We start from the raw sequence: 21,181 nt of genomic DNA on the forward strand, positions 1-21,181 counted from the left end.
AAAAAAAAAGAAGAAACTTGTGGATCTCTTGTTTTGGGACTTCCAATCGTGGCACGGCGCAATTCTACGGCCCACTCGTCAGTGGCAGCAATTTCCCGGAATCGAGACATTACTGCGCAAAGCACTCCCGCTTGGACGAGGATCCCCTGCCGTGCGGCAGGGTGCCGTTCCGTCGCTGACTCATAGGCCCGACTGAAATTTGACCCACCTGTCAGTGGCCTAACGGCAGGCGCCGTACGTCAGAGGAGCTTCCCCGCTTTCCCCACCCACACCCCCGGCCCGGGCCCCCATCTTCGCCCCTTTGTTCCTCCCTCTTTTGCATCTCTCGCCGGGGCAGGGCACGGAGGGTGGAAGAAACAGGGCGGCAGCCGTGCTGGGCAGGAGGAGGAAGGAAGCAACCCCACCCACCACCCGCTTCTTCTTCCTCCCCTCTCCACGCCTCCCAGGGCCCGAGCTGCTGCCATGGCGGATAGCAACCCGGACAGCATCAAGAGATACACGCCTCCCGTGCACAGGTCAACCCCTCCCGCATTCGCCTTTCTTTCCAGGACGCTCGTGCAGCTTCTTGCCATTTTCGATTCGGGCCGCGCTTACCGAGAATCGCATTCCGAGTGTGGGATTGGACCCCGGCCTGGTCGAATCCTTTGCGAGAAGGGGTGGCTTCTTGGTGATCTGGGGCACCTGTGGCGCGGAGGCTGGGAGCTGCCTGCCTTGGATTCGGTCATTTCCTGGGATTTTGGTACTACTATTACGCTTCGGGGCATGAAATTCATGTGGTGGTTTGGTTGGGATTAGCTGGAAGGTTGACGGTGTGACCTTCTCATTGCCCTTCTTAGATTTGGCTGCTACGTCGTTTTCTATAGCTGCTTAATGCGTGTGATTTGAGGTAGAGCCTGAGAACATGTAATAGCCTATGATGTCACCGAATCGGCGAATCTAGCCTTGCTTTTTTTTCTTTTCGCTATTTCTGCTAGCTAATAGAGGGCATAATGAAAGCGGTTCTTGACACATATATCTTCATCACTAGCAAGCTACCATTGTTGGTCCTGGGGTGGTCTTTTGGCACGCTGATCTAGTTTATCAGTGAGTATATGGAAAAAGGACACTCTTGAAAGCTAACTTTTTGCCTAAAGGGTGTTTGTTTAGCTTTGGTCAAGCATCATGGCTTCATTCCGAGATGAAGGGTGACTCTAGTGTGGATTATTCAACTTAACGCAACCTTGCTCAGCCACTCTTACCCATGCAGTCGTCCAGCTTGGATAAAGCCGATGATCAGTTTGAAGTAGTGTATATAATTGGCTTAAAGGTCTCTTGTCTATATTATCTGGCTCTGCATGTTTTAGATTTCTGTTATTCAAATGCTGTAATTGTTCTGTAGTCACTTACGACTCACATTAACAAATTTAGTTCAGCATGAACAGAAAGTAGATTTGTTGGAGCAATCTTGTGTGTTCAGTTGACAATATCATTGATTTGGTCAGTTGTTCTTAGTTATGTTTCTAGTATTTCTGACCTGATACTTAGATATCTGCAGTTCTCAGTATGTGTATGATGTTTAAAAACCTAGTTAGTACTTGAAAGATGTTTTTGCGCTGACTGCATTGTTAGCTTTTTATGTTGCTACGTATTTGTGCATATGACCTGCTTGCTGATGTCTGTCTTTACTCTCATTATGCTTCAGGAATCGTGCAAACAATCGCCGCAAGGCTGGAGGTACATCTCATTTGGATGCGATTAGTTAGACTTCATAGATACTTGCTATGTTATGTTTTCCTTTTATTGTGTGTTTGGTCACTACGCTCAGTATGATGCGCATGGTCCCACCAATAGTCAATAACTCAATATGATCTGACGTAGTTGCTTGGTGTTATATGGTATCACTCATTGTGTCCCAAATTTTTTCTAGGAGTGCTTTTAGATGTCTTGTCCACATACTCCAATTAATGTGGTTCTTTGAGACAATGAGTGATACCATTAGTAACAATAAGATCTTTAGTACACCAACATCTCTGTATGAACACTCTATGCACCATTGCATGGGTTTAAAATATCGCACATCTAATGTAGGTCACCTGCAAATTGTAACCATATTCTGCTAATCTCTATAATTAGCCATTTCAGAAGTAAAAAATGACTTTGCTGTTCTTTTTACTTACATGATCATCTCTTATAGCTTCTCAGAATCTCCTTTCGTAGATATGTTTGCACTTCCGTTTTATCCATCTGTAATAAACTTTTGATGGCTAGTATTTTCCTTGTATGTATTTTCCTATGCTCAATCTGTATGTTTACGTTTAGCTAACATTTGGGAGACTTTTGCTATTTCATCAAGCAGATAGGGCTGAGAAAGCCAACTATTCATACAACAATGATGGAGAGAAGAGCCATGTTCCTTCACTAAAGAACCTTCCTCCAATTATCCATCATGATGCTTTTGTCAGCAATGCTCAAAATGATTACAGTCATGCAAGATTAGTACCATTGGAAGGATGTTCTGCCAGTGAGGCTTCACAGCTTCTCAGTGAACGTATGTTTATCAGAAAGACTGCATGCCCATACTGCCCTTTCAGTGGCTTGTAGAATATCTGTCTAGAAGTTATTTTCTTTTGAATACTGAAAGTTGCTACATATTATTGCCGTGTCACATAAAATCTACAATAACATGATAAGAAAGTGTGTGCGGTCTATTTCTGTTTTGAGCTTATGCATGCTAACAATTCAATATCCACTTACTCAAATTACAATGTGTAAGCATGGAACACCTTTTGCACTTTATTTCCAATTATATACTTGTTAGTCTTGGTTGTAAGAACATCCAATGATCCAGCTTGGATACCTATTGCTGATAATGTGATCTCTTCTTTTCCTTTATTAATCATATGCTCAACTGTTCGGTTTATGACAATTGCACTTACAAATCACCAGAGCTTAGGCAAGTTTAATTACTTATGGTCTGGTCTTCTCAGACACGCACTGTTATTTCATCCTACAAGCTGCAGCTGTTGTACTAAATCTGCATTAACTTATTTTGCTACATTTCACCTTGTGATAATAACCCTCCATACTGTTTCTCTGTAGGTTGGGCTGCTGCAATGAACATGTATAATGACCCAAATGATTCCCCTGGTGAGCACACATATTGCAATTAGTTTCACGTTGCTCCATTGGAGGTGTTAAAGCAAGCATAGCTCCTTAATATTCAAGAACCACCACACACAATTTGAAATTCGAATTAGCTTTCATCTATTGGCAGTTTAATTGGTTCTTGTGTGTTGGTTCATGCTACACCAACTTGATGGTTACATTCTTACGATGTTACCACATACTCCCTCCGTCCCAAAATAAGTGATTCAACTTTATACTAGCTTTAGTACAAAGTCGAGTCACTTATTTTGGGACGGAGGGAGTACAAAAAGTCAAATTAGCTCCCTCTACTATCAGGTAAGTCTATATTGGACTGCAGTGCAAGCTATTTAATCCCCTTAACAAGGACTGGTACTCTGGTACACATCACCCATTGATTTTCATTTTAAAAGCAGTTTTGATATGTCGATTGCTTCTGTTGTATCCCAGTCAGCATCATGCTAGTACATTAAAGTGTGAGGTGTCTTGTTGACATGGCTCATTGGCTTACTGACTTGGCGAATCAAACCCTGTTGGATTTCACATAAGCAAGCATGGCTAGGGTGAAAATTGTGCTAGTTTCGACGAGTGTTGAATAAGCGGTTTTACAGTAGCTGGTCCAGTTTAAACTTTCCTGAAAGTGAAAATTAATGATGCAAATTGGACTATAGCACATCATATCTAGTCTGCATAACCATAATGTAACGGTATCCTAGCAGCAAGTCTGAAGAATCATATCAGCTAGTCATGTGTATATTTTGCTAGCCTGATCTTTTGACATTCGCTGTCCTGTTCTAACCCTCCTGGTGGTGCTATGGTAAAAAAATGTTAACATGAAATGTTCAATTTCCCTAAGATACTTGCGTCTAGCAACTTCAGGCAACACATATGGGGGAGATTTACTGCATTGATAAGAGTGAATTTTGGATGGAGTTCTAAGCACAAGTAATTGGTGTATGACCCAAATTTTAGAAATAAGGATCAAAGATGCTCTAACGGCCTTTTAATGTGTAATTTTGTTAGCCTTTAATCATTGACAAGAAAGAATGCACGTGAATCTGAAGTGTTGGTAGCAGTAGTGGCACAGTCAAGGGGAAAGACAAAAATGTTCTTAGGATCATGTGGACCTATCAGTGTCACTAGGATAGTGCATGCTGCTGTGCACTTCAAACGTTTTTATGAATAATAGATGTCTCATAAAGATCATATTCAGCTATACTACCTTAACCTCATGTCAATGCTGCCAATCTCAAACAACAAAGCAGAGTGCCCTCCTATAATAATGCTAAGTTGCTAACTATGTTATCTCAATGGTTGAGCAGATAAACCAGTGATGTACGCTGGATCTGGCGGATCGTCATGGGGTCAAGGTCACATGAAGCTTCCTCATCAGGTATGAACTAAACCAACAAATTATTGTTGTTATTTTGGTTTTCCTCTTACGCCTTTTTTTCTTTCTATACGCTGATTGCTCTCCTGTAATGACTGGAAGTATAGATGAACTTCCTCGAAGATCTGCGTCGTGCGGTAGATGCTCAAACGGGCCTGGCAGCGGCGCTCAGCAGCTGGAACTAATTAAAGTCAAGCTGCATCGGTGGAGCGTCACAGATTTATCAGAAGCAAGCTATTTTGCCAGCTCAATTTGTGTTCAGTTTCGTTTGAAAACTATATGTATGATGAGAAGTCCAAATTTTAGTCTAACCTGCGGCTGCTTGGTTTCTCTAAAATGGGAGCAGCAGTCAATCTCTTGTAGCCTTACAGATGGAAGGGCATTGCTGTGTCGTGAACCTGAGTCACCGGGTAGGTACTCGATTACTCTGCCTTCACAATGTCCTGGTAAAAGTTGTATTTGGTTGAAAGAAAAGATTGTCTGGATATACTCTGTCATGGCCTTGAATTTTGTGCAGTTCTTTGAGATTTGTTGAGTGCTTGTTTAGAGGCTTCATTTTTAGCAGCATGGGTACAACCATCGTCCTGAACAAAAGTACCAGGCGACGCTGCCCTTGCTCAAACATATATACTCCCTCCGCCCCGTAGTGTCAAAAAACATCTTACATTACATTGTGGGACGGAGGGAGTAGCTCTCTAAGCCGTTTCAGTAGTAAGTGGGTTTTAGCAAGGTGTCATGTTAATGACAATTTGATCCTTCAATTCATGGTGCAAATTGATTTTTTCATGGGCAAAGGCTCCAAAATTTCATATCGATGGGTGCAGTCTTTCAGATAGGCAGGTGGCCTTTGAGGGAGGAGATAAGTTTTGCTTTCTAAGCGCCTTGTTTGGATGCTGCTCTCACCCTCCCTTGCTTGGCTTTTTACAGTTCTTTTCCTGTATAGCTACATAGATAGATAGATTTTCTTTTCCTTACCTGTACATTTATATATTTTATAAAAAAATAAAAATTCGGTGGGAACAAATTCCTACAGTTGGGGGTCAAAAAAACACGATGGCACAATTTTTCTTCATCCAGACAATCTACTGCAATGTTGTAGGGAAGGGGACTTGGTGCACCGGGTGCCAGGCTGCCAGCCAACCCTATATACGCAAAATAATTTAGTAATTGCAAAAAAAGGTCTTTGAAACATTTTTGGAATCAAATATGATAAGTATTGTACTCGTATACACAGCGGAGCACCAATGGAAGATGAGAATTCGTCGTCGCGTACTGGCGGTGGAGAAAGGAAAGGAGTTGGGCAGCCGCGGCAGGTCGAGGCGAGGAGAAGAGTAGCACGGGAGCCTCCCCGTCGCGGGGTAGCCGATCAGGAAGAAGAGGTAATCGTCGCCGTGTTTTTTGTTTTTGAGTCTAAGCCGTCGCCGCGGCTGGAGCAGATGCTATGGTCGGGCCAATATTAGGCTATCTTGGGCTTATTGGAATAGGCATGACAGAGAGTATAACAGGGCTCGGGGCTCCTGTTATATGCAGGTTAAGGCCAGGGAAACCAAAGAAATCAAAGCCCAATTACATTGGATGGGCCGAAACGCCCCGGCTTCGTGAAAATACGGTACCAATTGGCGACGACCACACCCCTCGTCATAAAAAAGGGACAAATGACCACGACCATGACCAATTGACCATCTTTGCGGATGAAAGCCAACCAACAGAATGCGGTGGCCCTGAAATCAGCACTAGATTTATATTGTGCGGCGCCGGGACAGCTGATTAGCGTGGAAAAATTCAGTATTTTCTTTAGCCCTAATACAGAGGTAGAGATCAGAGAACAATTGTTACAACTTTGAATATAATGACAGAGGCTCTGAATGATAAATATTTGGGTCTGCCAGCAAATGTGGGGTTAATAAAACAGATTGTTTTATGTTCTTTATTGAATGTATCATTAAGAAAATCAATGGTTGGAAGGAAAAACTTCTATCTGCCGGGGGGAAGGAGATCCTGCTTAAGGCTGTGATCCAAGCCATACCTACCTATGCAATGTTGATCTTTAAAATTCCTAAAAAAATCTGTAAAGGAATCAATGACGCGCTAGCGCATTTCTAGTGGGGTGATGAGGAGAACCAGAGGAGGATGCACTGAATGGCCTGGTGGAAAATGTGTGTACCAAAGAACCATGGAGGAATGAGATTCCGTGATATTCACTGTTTCAATCTGGCTTTACTCGCTAAGCAGGCATGGCGTCTACTTGATAACACTGACTCACTGTGTGCCACTATTCTAAGAGCAAAGTATTACCCTGATGGTGATTTGCTGAATTTCAAGTCAAAGCATGAAGCTTCTTTCACCTGGCAAAGCATTATGGCGGGCATTAGCACTCTGAAACGTGGCTATATTTGGCGAGTGGGAAATGGAAAAAAATATCAATATCTGGGAAGATACCTGGATCCCAAATTGTGTCATCAGGAAAGTTGTGACCCCTAAGGGGGGACAATTGTTATCAAAAGTGGTTGACTTGATTGACACTGTCTCCAGTAAATGGGATGAGGACCTGATTAGACAAACTATGTGGCCCATTGATGTACAACGTATTATTTCAATCCCACTTCCGCAACATGATATGGCAGATTTCATTGCCTGGAGTAATACAAAAAGTGGGTTGTTTTCGGTACGATCTGCTTATTATGCGGAGTGGAATTATTAGTATGGAAGCCAACTAACATATTCTATTGGGATGGGATGAACTACCCCTAACCCTATATGGTGTCAGATATGGAAGTTAGCTTGCCCGACAAAAGACAAAAAAATTATATGGCGTACTTTACATGGTACCCTCCCATGTCGAGTAACACTTGCCAATAGACACATGAAGGTCTCGCTCATATGCCCCACTTGCTCTCAGGATCTAGAAGACACGAAACACATGTTGTTCCTATGTAGTAAAGCAAGGGAGGTTTGGAAGAAGCTTGGGATGGACGAGATTATTAACAAAGCCTGCGAGGTTGATCGTGCTGGAGAGGCGATATTGGAATATCTTTTACTTCTCCTAGATCAAGATTTGAGAATCACGGGTTTCCAAAACGTACGAGAAATGATAGCTATATCAGCTTGGTATTTATGGTGGGAAAGACGGAAATTGGTGCATTTTTTTTAAAAAGGGGCGCTTTATTACTTAAAAGATTTTAAGCATTACACCCGGCCTCTGCATAACTAAGATGCACACAGCCAAATAAGATCCTCTCACACAAAATAAAAATAAAACGGCGAATTACAACGAAACATGTAGAGTCCGTATAACGCCTAATGTGGAGGGGGGTCAATCCTTAGATCATGCTGCCACCCATGTTGGGTAAAAGTATCCCTCGCCGTAGCCTCCAATCGTGTACACACCTCCGTAAACAAGCCTCGATTCTCCACGCGTTATAGATAGGACCATAAACAAAGAGTCCCGATACATCTGTAGATAACCTGCAACAGAGAAGTACTTTTATCGTTAAAAACCTTATCATTTCTACATAGCCAAAGCGACCAAATAACGGCAAGCGCTCCCACCCTGAGAAGAGTTCTAAACCTGTGATCAATCCCATGTAACCAGTTGCCAAGTACATTAGCAACACTACAGGGAGGATACAAGCCAGAAGCTATTTGGATGACTGACTATATAGAACGAGCCAATTTGTATTGGAAGAATAAATGTTTCATTGTCTCCTCATGGTGACAAAATACATAGTGCATAAGGAATTAACTTAGAATGCAACTCATTTATCAATGGGATCACGGCCCTTGCAGCAAATTTTGTGAATGCTTCATCTCCAAAAGCGTCCATAAGAGAGGGTGGTTGGTACTGCCCTCCTAGGGCCTTTGTAAAACTAAATGTTGACGCGTCTTTTGATCATGACATGCTAACATGGACAATGTGGGTAGTCTTGAGAGATGACAAAAATAGGTCTATTGCGGGAGGAAATAAAAAAATCAAATATTGTACGGATGTTCTGATGACAGAAGCTTTAGCTCTGAAATTTGGCTTAACTTTGGCACAAAGGGCGGGATATAACCGCCTAATCATCAACTCAGACAATATGGAGGTGATTGAGACCATGCAAGACGGAGGACAATCAGCGGGTGCGGCGGCGACAATCTTTGACGACTGTTTTCACTATGCATGTGACTTTGTCGTAACTAGATTTGAACATTGTAATAAAGAGGCAAACAAAGTAGCTCATGAACTCGCTAGATTAGCTAGATTTTATGTGACTTCGAATTGGTTTAAGGAGCCTATCAATGAAATTGTAACGATCCTTACAAATGATGTACCGATTATTTCAAATGAATAAAGTATTGTTTTAAATTAAAAAAAGACCAATTGACCATTTCGACCTCACAGATTAATTCGGTCGGGCAAAGTTGGAACAATAGTTGAAATACGGTAACTGAACACAACACATCACGGTCTCCCTTGAAAAGTTCTACTAGCCGAGCTGTCATGATCTCCTCGGACAAAATCACCGGTGAGGCAGTGCATGACGATTTCCCGCAAAAGAAAGAGGCAGTGCATGACCATAATGGTGGTGTGTGGGCCAATGGAGTGAAGGAAATGTTGTGGTGAACTTTTCTTTTACAAAAAACCCTCCCCGTATAGTAATCTATATATTTATATATACCAATATAAAAGGAGCCAAAAGCCATATGCAATTAATCTCGACCGTCAAACCATGTCAATCCAACGACCTAGATTGTTTCAATGGGGAGCGCTCAATATATTTAACACACAATTAATATCATATCAAATATCAATGGCTCTGCTAATTATATAATTAATGTGTATTAGTTTCTCCGTCCAGAAATACTTGTCATCAGGTGAATAAAAGGGGATGTATCTAGATGTATTTTATTTCTAAATACATCCTTTTTTTCCATTTTGATGACAAGTATTTTTGGACAGAGAGAGTAATTGATATCCTATCTGATATTAACATACAGTTAATTTTCTCTCTAATATCAACATGCATTTCATGTACGCATTTACTAATTAATTAAAAGGTTTCTACAAATACATCATACAGGGCGAAACACTATTAAGAAAAACATCATCCAACCTATTACAAAATGAAAATTTCCCAATCTCATGCGTCACCATATTGGCTTGATGATTGAAAAACTTACTGATGCTCAGGCTGTCTTCTTCAGACAAGAGGGACATGTCAAATCTTCATTTGCAAGAAAAAAGCACAAAAACCAGATACCAACCAGCCTTCTAGAAGTTTGGTGCCTAGGAGCCTCCTAGAAGACCGGTGTCCACTTGTGCAATTTGGCTAAGTCAAAACTCATGGAGCCCAAAAGTTATTGGTCATTACCGAAGATCACCGTCCACCGGTTTGACGTCGTGGTGGCGTTGACAACTGGTCTGACAAGGATCATGTGAATCTCGGCTTTGAAGACGGGTCAACAATTCGATGGTGGCAGTGATTTCTGAAGCATGTGCATGTGATGTAGTCTGCTGAACTGAATGTGTGCTCCGAGTACGCCATGCGGGCGACTCGGTGATGACCCTAGATATAGCTAGTAGGGCGTTGCAATGGCATCCCCATTGTCGAGTTTGTAGGTGTGACATTGTGGCTTCGGATTGTTTGATATATGTTTTTATCAGACCTTTGTTGAATAATTTAATAAAGAAGATTGTGTGCATCTTTTCATTTTTTTAGAAAAGGAGGATGATCCCCGGCCTCTGCATCTGGGAGATGCATACGGCCACTTTATTGATTATTCTCAAGGACCTTACAAAGTATTACAAACAATATACCTGAATCCATCATCTTGGCAACATATGCCATTACTCCTATCCATATGATGAAGGGGTGCTAGCTGGGCCACTACCCAAACCACTCACCTAAGCCTAACATATAAAGCCGGAAGCCCCAGCCGAGCCACATACCGGGTCTGGGGCACAATCCGGTCAGACGCACTCGTGTGTCGTCGCCGCCATCTTCCACAGGTCCGTCTTCAGATCATATTGAGGCTTCTACCTTGTCTGGCCACTCTGCCATCGACGCCCCCATGACGCCAGACAGCTTCCTCCTCCTGCACGAGTCCATCTCCGCGCATCAGACGCCGAGTCTCCACAGCACCATGCCGTCGAGATCCGCCACCATCAATGTGTAAGATGAAGCACCGCTCCACCAAAGTCGCCGTCCTCTAGTCCCTCGAGTCCGTGTGCACCTCCAAGAATGACGCCCCCAGGGGGGAAACGACACCAGAGAGCCGCCGTCATCCGATCTACTGATCTAGGGTTTCCCTCGAAGGTAGCAGAGAGTGGCCTTGAACATCTCCACGGCGATGCCTTCAGGAAGGGAACGACGCAGACAGCGTCGCCATCGCCGGCCTTGGCAATAGCCAATAGCAGGTTTTCACCCAGATCTGATCGAAGATCTCCATCTCTCGTGCACGGGTTGCCGCCGTCCTTGCCGGGATCTGGATGATCCCGCTTGCCAGATCTCAGCACGGAGAAGCCCCCCCACCGAGACCCGCCGACCGAGCAGGGGAGGCCGAGGCCGCGCCCACAGGTTAGATCCGCGATGGATCCAAGCCCGCGCCGCTGCCCCGAAGTCAGCCCCGCGCGCAGTCGTCACCGCCTGCCGAGGCTCGCCGCCGCGTGCCCCGCGCCCCGCCACCGCTCGCCGAGGCCTGCCACCGCAGGACACCGCCGCCTGCTGCCTAGATCCGTCGCCCGCGGAAGAAGGGGAGTTGGGAGAGGGAGTCCCCCCGCCGCCGCCGTCTGCCACGCGGGTTTCACCCGGCGGCGTCACCCGGCGGCGGCGCGAGGAGGGAAGAAGGAGAGGGCGGCGGTGGTGCGCAAGGGTTGGAGGCCCCCGAGTCGCCCAGGGCGGGGGCGACGCGAGGGAGTGCTTGTTTCTTCTCTTTGGAAAAAATAAAACCCATCGGAATTTGGTCAAGACCAGAATCTCATGAAATTTTTCTCGAAAGCCAATGTCCTAAGTAAGTACTCGGAATTTTCGAGTAGAGAAATTCACGATGCGCAAAAGCTAATAGTGTTCTTGGTTCGAGTTTTGGCCAAGTCCAAAATGCCTTGGGAGTCTATAAGCTAATGGTTTTGCATAAAGACTGATTTCATCATCAAAGTATAGAATCCGGTGTCCGTTTTGCATAAAGACTGATTCCACAAACAAATATGATGTCCGTTTTGGAGATCACGTTGGAGATGCCCTAACGCTGTGTGGAAGCTCAGTGTTCCTCCACAATCAAATTCGGGTGCCACAAGTTCATGGTTATGGTGGTTTCGTTCCACAATTGATTTATTTAGCTAGGGAGAAGCTAAGTTCTCTGAACATAAATTGTGAAATCATGCACGTCGGCCCCTCAGATTGGGTACATTTAGCACACTGTTATTTTACAAACTAAGGATCCAGGCGGGCATCCTGTGAACCCACATGCATGTACTAAAGTGAAAGTCAATCCTAGGTCGACTTTTACTATGCTTGCATACGGGTTCACGCGGACTCGTGCCGTGCTTGCACGGTTGCACCCCTCTGAGTAAATCAGATTGATAGAGATAGACAACTGCAACAACAAAACAGTAGTAGTATTCCCGCCTTCCCGGCCAAAACAAAAACAGAAACAGCAGTAGCATAACAACAACATGTATAAGAAAAACTCAACACGCCGTCCCCTTTGGACTGTCATAGTTCTTCCAGAAAACCAAGAACACCAATGATCCGCCAACCAGGGTCGCGGTTAGCCGTCTGATTGACAGTAGCGGCCGTACGCAGTACTAGGCATAATGGAGACAAGACGAAACAAATCTTCAAGGGTGGTAGAGCGCACAAGAAGACGCGACAGTGGTGCACAGGGGCCCTGGGCACACAGCGTACGTACATGATTCATGGGAGAATTAGCTAAGGTGACGATTTATGAAGGCGCTTCAATCGGGAGTTAATAGTGGTATTGCTTCTAGTAGTGGCCGTTGGCGGCGCCTGAGTTGGTGGCGCTGCCGCTCTTGCCGTCGACGACGACCTCGGTCATGGGCACCTGGTCGGCCTTGCGCTTGCGGGCCTCCAGGATCTGCTGCGTCGACTTGTAGTAGATGGCGTACAGGATGATCTGCCCCACAGCGAACATCACGCCCAGCCCGTTGGGGATCTGCATCCAACAGCAAAGAATACCAATTTAACCCACAGCCGACAGTAACGGAGAACACAAGTTTGTAACCAGAAAAACAAATCATAATCCAAGAAAGAAATGTGTTATAGCCTGAGCCAAGGGTCAGCCGTCAGCACAGTAGGTGATGCGTTGCATGCCGTGGCCGCGGACAAAGGGCAACTAGAATAGCACATGACGTAACCTTGTGTTGTGGTGTACCACCGACCGACCGTGCATCAGCGGTCAGGAGCGGACGGATAGATCCCAAAGGCCACACGCATTGATTGGGAGGTGAACGCAGTGCGATGCCAATGCGGACGTGGGCGGTGGCAGTATCTACCTCGCCGTCTTCCTCTCGTGCCATACACACCGCACAAGCTACACCTCACAGGTCGGGATCAGCGGCTGAGCCCCCCCGATTTGACGCCTCCAGTTGACAACACGACCTCCCTTTGAACGAAAACCTGTTTTTTTTCTCTCTTGGAATTTCAACGAAAAAAACATGTTTTTGCCATCCCGACACACAGCTGACGCCAACAGTAATTATTCATCGGAGTGGGACAGGCGGACAGGTGTGTGCTGTTAGTGTGACAATTCCAAGTCCGAACAGGTAACCGACAACGGAGACGATCCGGTCCGCAAGGCCAGTCGTGACGACACTGGCTTGACCTTTTGGTCTCACGACGATGTCCGCCGAGCCATGCCACCGTGCAAAAGTAGGACCCGAGGCTTGAAAGCAACGCCGCCGCCTGGTCCGATATTCCGGCCCATCGGACGCGCCCGTGGCCAGCCTAAAGACTGCATGCTGCTAGATGGCCCATGGAGGCTTGGTCCTACTAATAACGACGCTAGCTAGCCAGCAACCCAATCTTATCTTGCCCAAATGAAAGATGAAAACGGCCCTCCCAGCACAAAAACGTGCATGTACACCGTAGCTAGTCCCATGAACGTGCATGCAGATCGCAGGGAAGCAAAGAAAGGGCCCCGGTTACTTGTGTCCGCGGGGGGTGCACGCAACTTGTTGTGAGAAGGCAAGCTCAACATCGTCCTAGTTGCAAGGCTGCATTCATTTGGGTTGGGTGGTTCGCCTGAACCAATCCAAATATGGTTTGGTACCTAACCAGATCAGATGCACCTCCTAAATTTATACACCCGGCCCTGCCATCATCCACTTGCCTTGGCAGAACTTAGCAAGTCACCCATGTTCACTTCCGGCGCTGCTTACTTTAATTAGACGGGCATTGCCCAGGTTCTGTGCTGGCTACTCAGGGTAGCAAGCGCGCTCAAGTGGAAGCCATCCTCATCTCACACCAGCAATCAGTATACTGCTAGCTAATGGTTACTAGTATTACTGTGTGTGAAAGTTTAGAAGGCTTACGGTGATGTAGAGGTCGAACTTGATGAGGGCGTAGGCAGTCCAGCAGATGCCATTGACGAGCGAGGCCACGGACAGGAACAGGGGCATGTACTCCACGCTCTTGGTCTGGATCACCATTTTCTGAAACACGGACACGGAAAGAATCAACATGATGATGATGATGAACAATACAAAAGAAAATTCATTCATTTTACAGACAATTGTTTGTTTGTGCTGCACAATTCATCCAAAGAACAGGTAGTAAAACGGAAACAACTTCCCTCTACACGTATTAACCAGGTTATGAAGCACAAAAACTACCAAGGAAGCGACGGCATGGGAGATGACACAACTTTTGTTTTGTTTGAGATGGGAGGACTAAAAGTAAGTGCATAAAAGAACAGGAAAAAAAGAGAAGCTATGATCAATTTTAACGAAAAGTGCAAGCGGGCACAAGTTGTTGACTACAGTCGGATCAAAAAGTGAAGGATGAACAAAAAGAACATGAGTTTTTTCCTTTCTGACAGCAAAAGAACATGAGTTTTTCCTCTCTCTTTTGACAGCAAAGGAACAGGAGTTGATTTGACGCCATAATTGGAAACACTGCATGTACGTAATACATTATATTTTTTCTTGAGAAAAGAATATTTGCGCTGTTCAAAGTTGATAGCGAGGTAACCGAAAAGAATACAGCTACTGCTAGATAGAGAGAAAACGACAGGATTACGCAGGCGTGTACTCGCGTATTCTATTCTCCACCCAGAACGTACCCAGAGGCCAGAGCAGACGTTGGTCAATCAAATTAGTATAGATTAATCCAGCGTTCTTTTCCTATGGTTATTCTCATTCGAAGAGCGGTTAATTAATCATTTCCTCACCTACCGGTACTAGTGTAACACTGAAATCAATCATTAAAATACCACCACCAAATCTCACTCCAATACTGTACTAGTTTGTAGGTGAGACCGTGGGAGTGATGGCGACGCGTACCATGACGGAGAGCGGCGCGGCGTACATGCCGGTGCCGAAGAGGACGCAGAGGATGCCGACGACCATGGACCTGCGGTCGTGGGTGTGGGCGAGGGAGAGGACGAGCGCGGCGACCCCCGCGACGAAGGCGACCTCGGCGACCAGCAGGAGGAGGACTCGGCGGCGGGCGGCGCCGACGGAGAAGGTGAGGAAGAGCGCGATGTAGGTGAGCTCGATGAGCATGCCGGTGCCGTTGATGGTGATGACGAGCATGCTGTGCGGGTGCACCAGCGGGAGCCCGTAGAGCACCCACATCATGCAGTTCAGCAGCGTCGCCAGGTACGGCACCGCCGAGTACTGCTCCACCGTCTTCTTTTTCCAGATACTGATGAACGTCGGCCTGCAAGGAATTCGCAGTTGGCAAGTATTTTCACTGGTCAGGCATTTTTTCGAAGAGATATCCAAACTATTTCGATCAGAAAAAGGAATAGTACAAAATTATCGCGGTGCCGATCTACGCATTCTCACGAATTTGTGTCATGTAATTCTCGCTCTTTGCTCAGCACAATTAATTCCGGAATCCATTTGTATCCGGCGAATTAAATGAAGATAGACTTATGGTTTTAGTCGGTGCTTACACTGGGGATAGGAAGAGCACCAAGGCGGTTCCATTGCCTGCAAGGGAGACACCAAACAATCCCAAAAAAAGCAACATCAGAAGTAGATCTCGGACGATGAACAAACAAACACAAAGGAGGAACCGCCGAACAAATCACGAATCGGGCCGCTCTAGGGAAGCCGGCGCGTGATGCTCGCTTGCACTAGAAGGGAGCAAAAGTTCGTGAAGAGGACACGCGCAAAGCGGCGAGAAACAAAAAGAGCATCAGGAGGCAACAGCAGCACCCCCACCGTACGACCCGTGTGGCGCCGCTGCCACATGGTTTTCGCTGCAGCGCAGGCGCACATGCGTATGCGGTACAGAGGCGGGGGGCGTGGGGCGACGGGGAGGCACGCACCTATGACGCCGATGACGGTGCGGATAGCGTCCGGCGACACCATGGTGGCTTGGCTTCCGGCGAGAGGTAACCGCACCGAGGGGGAACTGATCTAGAGGAGCGTCTCGGGTGCAGACGAGAGGGGGAGAGGGGAACGGATTTCTGGACTTGGAGGGGAGGAGGGGAAGGGGGCAGGGAAGGATGCAAGTACAGCGGACCCTCTCCCTCTGTCTCTGTGCGTCGCGTTTGATGAGTGAATGATCTCAGGAAAACACCGAACGGGGTCCTTAAATAGAGCGGGGCTGCTGACCCGTGGGCCCCGCACCGTCGTCCCCGTCTCTATCTCTATCCGGCTCTCTCTCTCTCTCATGGACGCCGCGCCGGCCTTTCGCATACGCCTCTTTCTCTGTGTGTGTGTGTGTGTTTCTCTCTCTATAACTAACTACCCCCGATGTGCTGTGGCCCAGCAGCCAGCCGGGTGGGTTGGTCATACTTTTCTTTTTTCTTTTAGGATTTTATTTATTTAGATGAAATGGTGGGTTGCTTCGACTTTGGTAGATATTCGCATTCTTGGCCCGGGAGCAACCCGCTGGGCGTAAATACCAGTGTTTTGGTTTCCTGCAACCATTTTTGCTTCCTTTTGCCTTTACTTTCCGTCCGATTGAGCCCGACTGACTCAGATAATGCAGACTCTATTCTGCATTTTTATTTGGCTAACTCTACAGCATCACGAGATTGTTTCGTCTATGGTGCTTGGTTGACAGCACTGGGCATTATGGTTGTGAAGATGCAATTACACGATGTTAGGTTGCTCCAGGGTGAATGTTTTGGTCATCCCTTCTCGCGGGCAGTGATCTTACCGTATTACATAGATAGGCAGTACCAAACTAATATCATTTCAATCCTAGCTACTAACAAATGACGGTTCATCAGTTCGTCTTAACTACTAACAAATGGCAATGGCAGTACCAAATTAACAATCATATAGCTCAATGTGGGAAAGTTCATCAATGTCGAGCAAGGGGGGAGTTCATCTTCCTCGTCTTCTTCCATTTCAGATATTTGAGATACCTCTGTTAGCCCACATTGCTTTAGTCACTTTAACCTATTGCTCTTACAAGTTTCACTTTCATGTTCGCTAGTCGTCACATCTTTCTTCTTCGGCACATGCTCATCAAGACTCCATCCTAAGATTCACAGGAAAACTCAGTTGCATGTGTGAAAAACATAAAAACAAAACAAATCCCTACTCTCACCTCTAGTACTAACTAATGTATTGATGATCATCATCTTTTCCCGATGAATGGCATAGTGGAAGTAACAAGGATGCCCGTAATAATGAGACCACACTGTTAGAGAAACGATGTTGTTGAATAGAACCAACTTATGAAATACTGCGCGATCACATCGTCTAATTAGTTGTCGGTATTTTGAACAGAGTGTTAACGTTTACTCACATCATTAGACAAGATGGTTGTTTTGGGTTGCCAAACGTCACACCTTAACTAGATGGTCATCATTACTACTAAAGGGGAGTTGGTCTTTGTACGTTCACCTTCACCCTTGCCTCTCTCCTATCTGTTTTCCCTTCTGTATGCCACCCCTCCCACATGTTTTGCATTAACTCAATCAAATCAAATTACATCTTACCAAAACCTCAACAAAATCAAAACTTTAATTGCGGTCCTTTACCATACCCAAATCAAATCAAATCTTATCAAAATCTCAACTAAATCAAATTTTTTTCATTTTTCCCAACTCATAGCGAAATCAAATCAAATCTTACAAAATCTCAACTAAATGAAAACCTTCCTCGCCTTCCGCTATCCATACTCAAATCAAATCAAATCTTACCAAAATCTATAATATGGTGGGTATATGGTATGTGTCGGGCACAATGGTGTTGGACCATTAGAATATGTATGCCCCTGTTGCAACACACGATCAATTAGCTAGTCTCTACTATTAAAGTGGAGCTGGTAGGTTCGCCTCACTCCCTTCGCCGGTTTTTTCTCCTTACGCCCCTCGGATTTTCTGTTGATTTTTTGATAATTTCAACCAATGTCACACAAAGAAAATAACATAAATAAAGTAACTTGGAATAATCTATATGGAACCAGTAATTTCCTAAAATTACGTCCTGCATTAACTCAATCAAATTAAATCAAATCTTATGAAAATCTCAATTAAATCAAAAAAAAAATCTTGCTTTCTCCTACCCATACCCAAACAAAATCAAATCTTACCAAGATATTAGCTAAATCAAAACATTCCTTACTATTCCCTTACCATACTCAAATCAAATTAATTCCTACCAAAACATAAAATAAGATGGGTGTAAGATATATGTCAGACAAGGTTGATATTGAATCACTAGAATATGTATGTCCCATTGCAACATATGGACAATTAGCTAGTAAAAGTAACTTACAGGTATACCAAAAAAGCATGTCATGGTGCTCGATAGTTCAAGACTGGATTTGCTCCTCCGGCGATGGAGAGATACATGTTGGCACCACTCGGTATTACGGTATCCATTATCGCCTGACCAAACACAGTGATAATCTCTACTCCTAATGTCTCAGTTGGTTGAATAGTACCACGGTTTATTTTCGTCCGGTTTATCTTTGTCTCACATCCCACCACCATATCTCCTCACGTTGATTTTTTTACCCTCACAATAAAAACTTTCCTAACTTTTTCAAAGTTTCCTAACTAGACATGTTATAAACGGGCAGGAACCGATAGCACATTACCAATAAAAACTTTCCTAACATTTTCACCTTTCCTAACTAGCCACATTACAAACCGACACGAACGAATAGCACGTTACTAAACAATAAAATCCAGTTTTCGGGTAATTAATTCCAAATCTCAACTTCCCTAACGAAACGATCCGTACTTTCCTAACAATTAAATAAAGTATGTGGTGACAATTTGTCTCGTTTGTTCCTATCAATCCCAAAAAATCGCCGTTCAACCTACCGTGTTTTTGTATGGAAGATATCCTAGACAGATAGGACGTGATCGTGGTCTCTGATTTGGTTGCACATGACGCGGCGCACTTTGTAAAAGGAGCGTCGCACGCATTCCCTTCCAGACTTCATGGCGCCTCCCATCCTCCATGTCTACTGCCAGACCACACAATACCTTTTCCCATTCTCTAGCGGTTCCGCATCCCTGCAACACCAACAGGCTCGCATCCTCCCGGCCGCTGATCCTTCGTCATAGTTTTCGACCCTTCCCCGCACCCCGCCAGCGCGACACCCGCTGCCCCACTCACACATGTCGGTGTTGGTCAGCGTCTATCTAGCTTATCCCGGGACGGAGCTCACCCCATCGTTGTCGGTGCCATGGCCATCTTGCACATGGAGCCACCTCCGCCGCCATCCGCCAGCGTCGACGACGAGCGCGACCCCGAGTATTGAGAGGCTATGCGAGGGCGATGAGGCCGAAGAGTCCAAGTTTGTCCCTTGGCCGCCACCCTTCCTGTCGCACGCGACCACTGCACCATCTCGCTCGCACGAGCATGACACCCCCGCTACCATCCCTCGAACGAAGCCCTATCCTCGCCTCCGGCTACCTCCTGAATCCCCCCACCATGCTGCCTCACCTCGCTGACTCACTTACACCTAGCAACCGCCGACGCCGGATCCCGTCTCCATGGTCAGCGTCGTCGATCGCCTCCGGCTGCCCGGCCACTTCCATCTTATCAAAGAAGCCGCCAGTCCTCCATCTTCTCAAAGAAGCTGACGGCACTGGGCTCTTGCTACCGAGTACGCACCTCCCCATGTCTGGCCGGTGGCAGCATGTCGCATTGGTTGCCATACCACCGAGTAGCCAACAGTAACTACCTGGAGTGCCTTTCTCTGCCCGAAGATCTCATTTCCGATCTGGATTACAGGAACTATGGGGCACAATAATCGCCGCTTTTGTCTGCATAACCTTGCCATTAATCCAAGTAAGCACTCCTTTTTTGCTTGATGTATGTACCCTTTGATAGTTGCTTGATTCCTTTTGTTGTTGTTGGCACTGGTTATCATGGGAGAGTTGGAGAGAGCACATGGATAAGCAGCACGCCCGCTTCCTGAACCAAAATTTCGATTTTGCATGAACGGTTGTTCTATGTTCTCAGACTTTCTTTTGATTTTAGGTCTGTATGTATGAACGGTAGTGTTTGCTCGATGCTGATTGGTATAAGGACTGAAGAATGTATGTAGCTTTTTTATCTATTGGACAATTGGATGTTTCACACTAACGTAATTGAGTGAGGCTTGGTATTTAGGACCAAGTTATTAACGAAGGTTGACTTAGCTAGGTCCTGTAGATGCAAAATACAGTATGCGAGACGATTGGATTATCATTTGCGACAATGTTATTGTCATTAATGTTCTAGCAGCATTACTTATAGTCCCCAAGGCATTATTTAAGTTCATAATTTTTACATAAATCATAAATTTGAAATGTTCAAGCAAAATCATATGACTTGTTTAGCTCGGAAATTGAGAGATGTAGGAAACTAAATTCTTCCATGTCTGAGACATTTCTTTTGAGTTCAGTTTTCTCCAACATCTTATTCTTAGGGATGTCTAAACTGATAGAGAACAATTAACGACGGGAATTGTCTCAAGAACCTTAGGAGCTGAATGTGAGTGAGCTTTGCATGGAATCAAATTTTCAGTTATAATGGCACAAGATTTAGTTTCCTCCAGTATCTCACTCACGGGCATATCTCATGTACCGGAGCCATCCACACCGACTGTATAGAACCAGGCCTCCACTGCTCCGACGCTTCACCAGGCAGGCGGCCACGAGGGTTATGTTCTACTCTCCATCCTTCCTTTCTTCCGCATTCGTTCCGCTCACTGCATTTTTTGCTTGCAGTGCGAGGAAATTGGACTAAAGATGATGGATACTAATGAGGAAATGGGATAGTGGGAGGATTGCCGAAGCTGGCCAAGCAAAAGTAAGTGCTTCTCCTTTGTGTTTAAGAAATAAAAAATCGGTGTTTAAATGTTTGACCCAAGGCAGGTGCAAAGAATGCTAGCTTCTTCTGCTTGCGAGAATGATATGTGAGAATATATTAGTTTATTTCTTGAGAGGAGGAGAATATATAAAATTCATGCATAAAACATTGTTAAACATGTATAAAATAATGCTCCTGATGTACAAAAAATGTATAAAGTGTATGTAAAA

The 21,181-nt window shown here is 45.2% G+C and overlaps 2 protein-coding genes across 5 annotated transcripts; one reads left to right on the plus strand and one right to left on the minus strand.

The window, feature by feature from the left end:
- The first annotated feature begins 246 nt into the window (after positions 1 to 246).
- Positions 247 to 5,000, plus strand: LOC123127670 (uncharacterized). 4 transcript variants are annotated; one of them, XM_044547451.1, is made up of 6 exons: positions 247 to 515; positions 1,682 to 1,713; positions 2,336 to 2,527; positions 3,079 to 3,126; positions 4,446 to 4,516; positions 4,616 to 5,000. In XM_044547451.1, the coding sequence occupies exons 1-6, from the start codon at positions 463 to 465 to the stop codon at positions 4,622 to 4,624; spliced, it is 405 nt and encodes a 134-aa protein (XP_044403386.1). In that variant the 5' UTR covers positions 247 to 462; the 3' UTR covers positions 4,625 to 5,000. The 4 variants fall into 4 exon arrangements, with proteins under 4 accessions (XP_044403386.1, XP_044403384.1, XP_044403385.1 ...); XM_044547449.1 differs by having other exon boundaries at positions 4,621 to 5,000; XM_044547450.1 differs by having other exon boundaries at positions 269 to 515; positions 2,333 to 2,527.
- A 7,086-nt stretch (positions 5,001 to 12,086) lies between these two features.
- On the minus strand, positions 12,087 to 16,300 carry LOC123127671 (bidirectional sugar transporter SWEET4). Its single transcript, XM_044547452.1, has 5 exons — positions 16,007 to 16,300; positions 15,629 to 15,665; positions 15,012 to 15,390; positions 14,043 to 14,162; positions 12,087 to 12,664 (listed from the first exon to the last, which is right to left on the minus strand). Exons 1-5 carry the CDS (start codon positions 16,047 to 16,049, stop codon positions 12,476 to 12,478), a joined length of 768 nt encoding a protein of 255 aa, XP_044403387.1. The 5' UTR covers positions 16,050 to 16,300; the 3' UTR covers positions 12,087 to 12,475.
- Positions 16,301 to 21,181: the final 4,881 nt, after the last annotated feature.

Source organism: Triticum aestivum, chromosome 6A (genome assembly GCF_018294505.1).
Source record: "Triticum aestivum cultivar Chinese Spring chromosome 6A, IWGSC CS RefSeq v2.1, whole genome shotgun sequence".
NCBI classification, from domain to species: Eukaryota; Viridiplantae; Streptophyta; class Magnoliopsida; order Poales; family Poaceae; genus Triticum; species Triticum aestivum.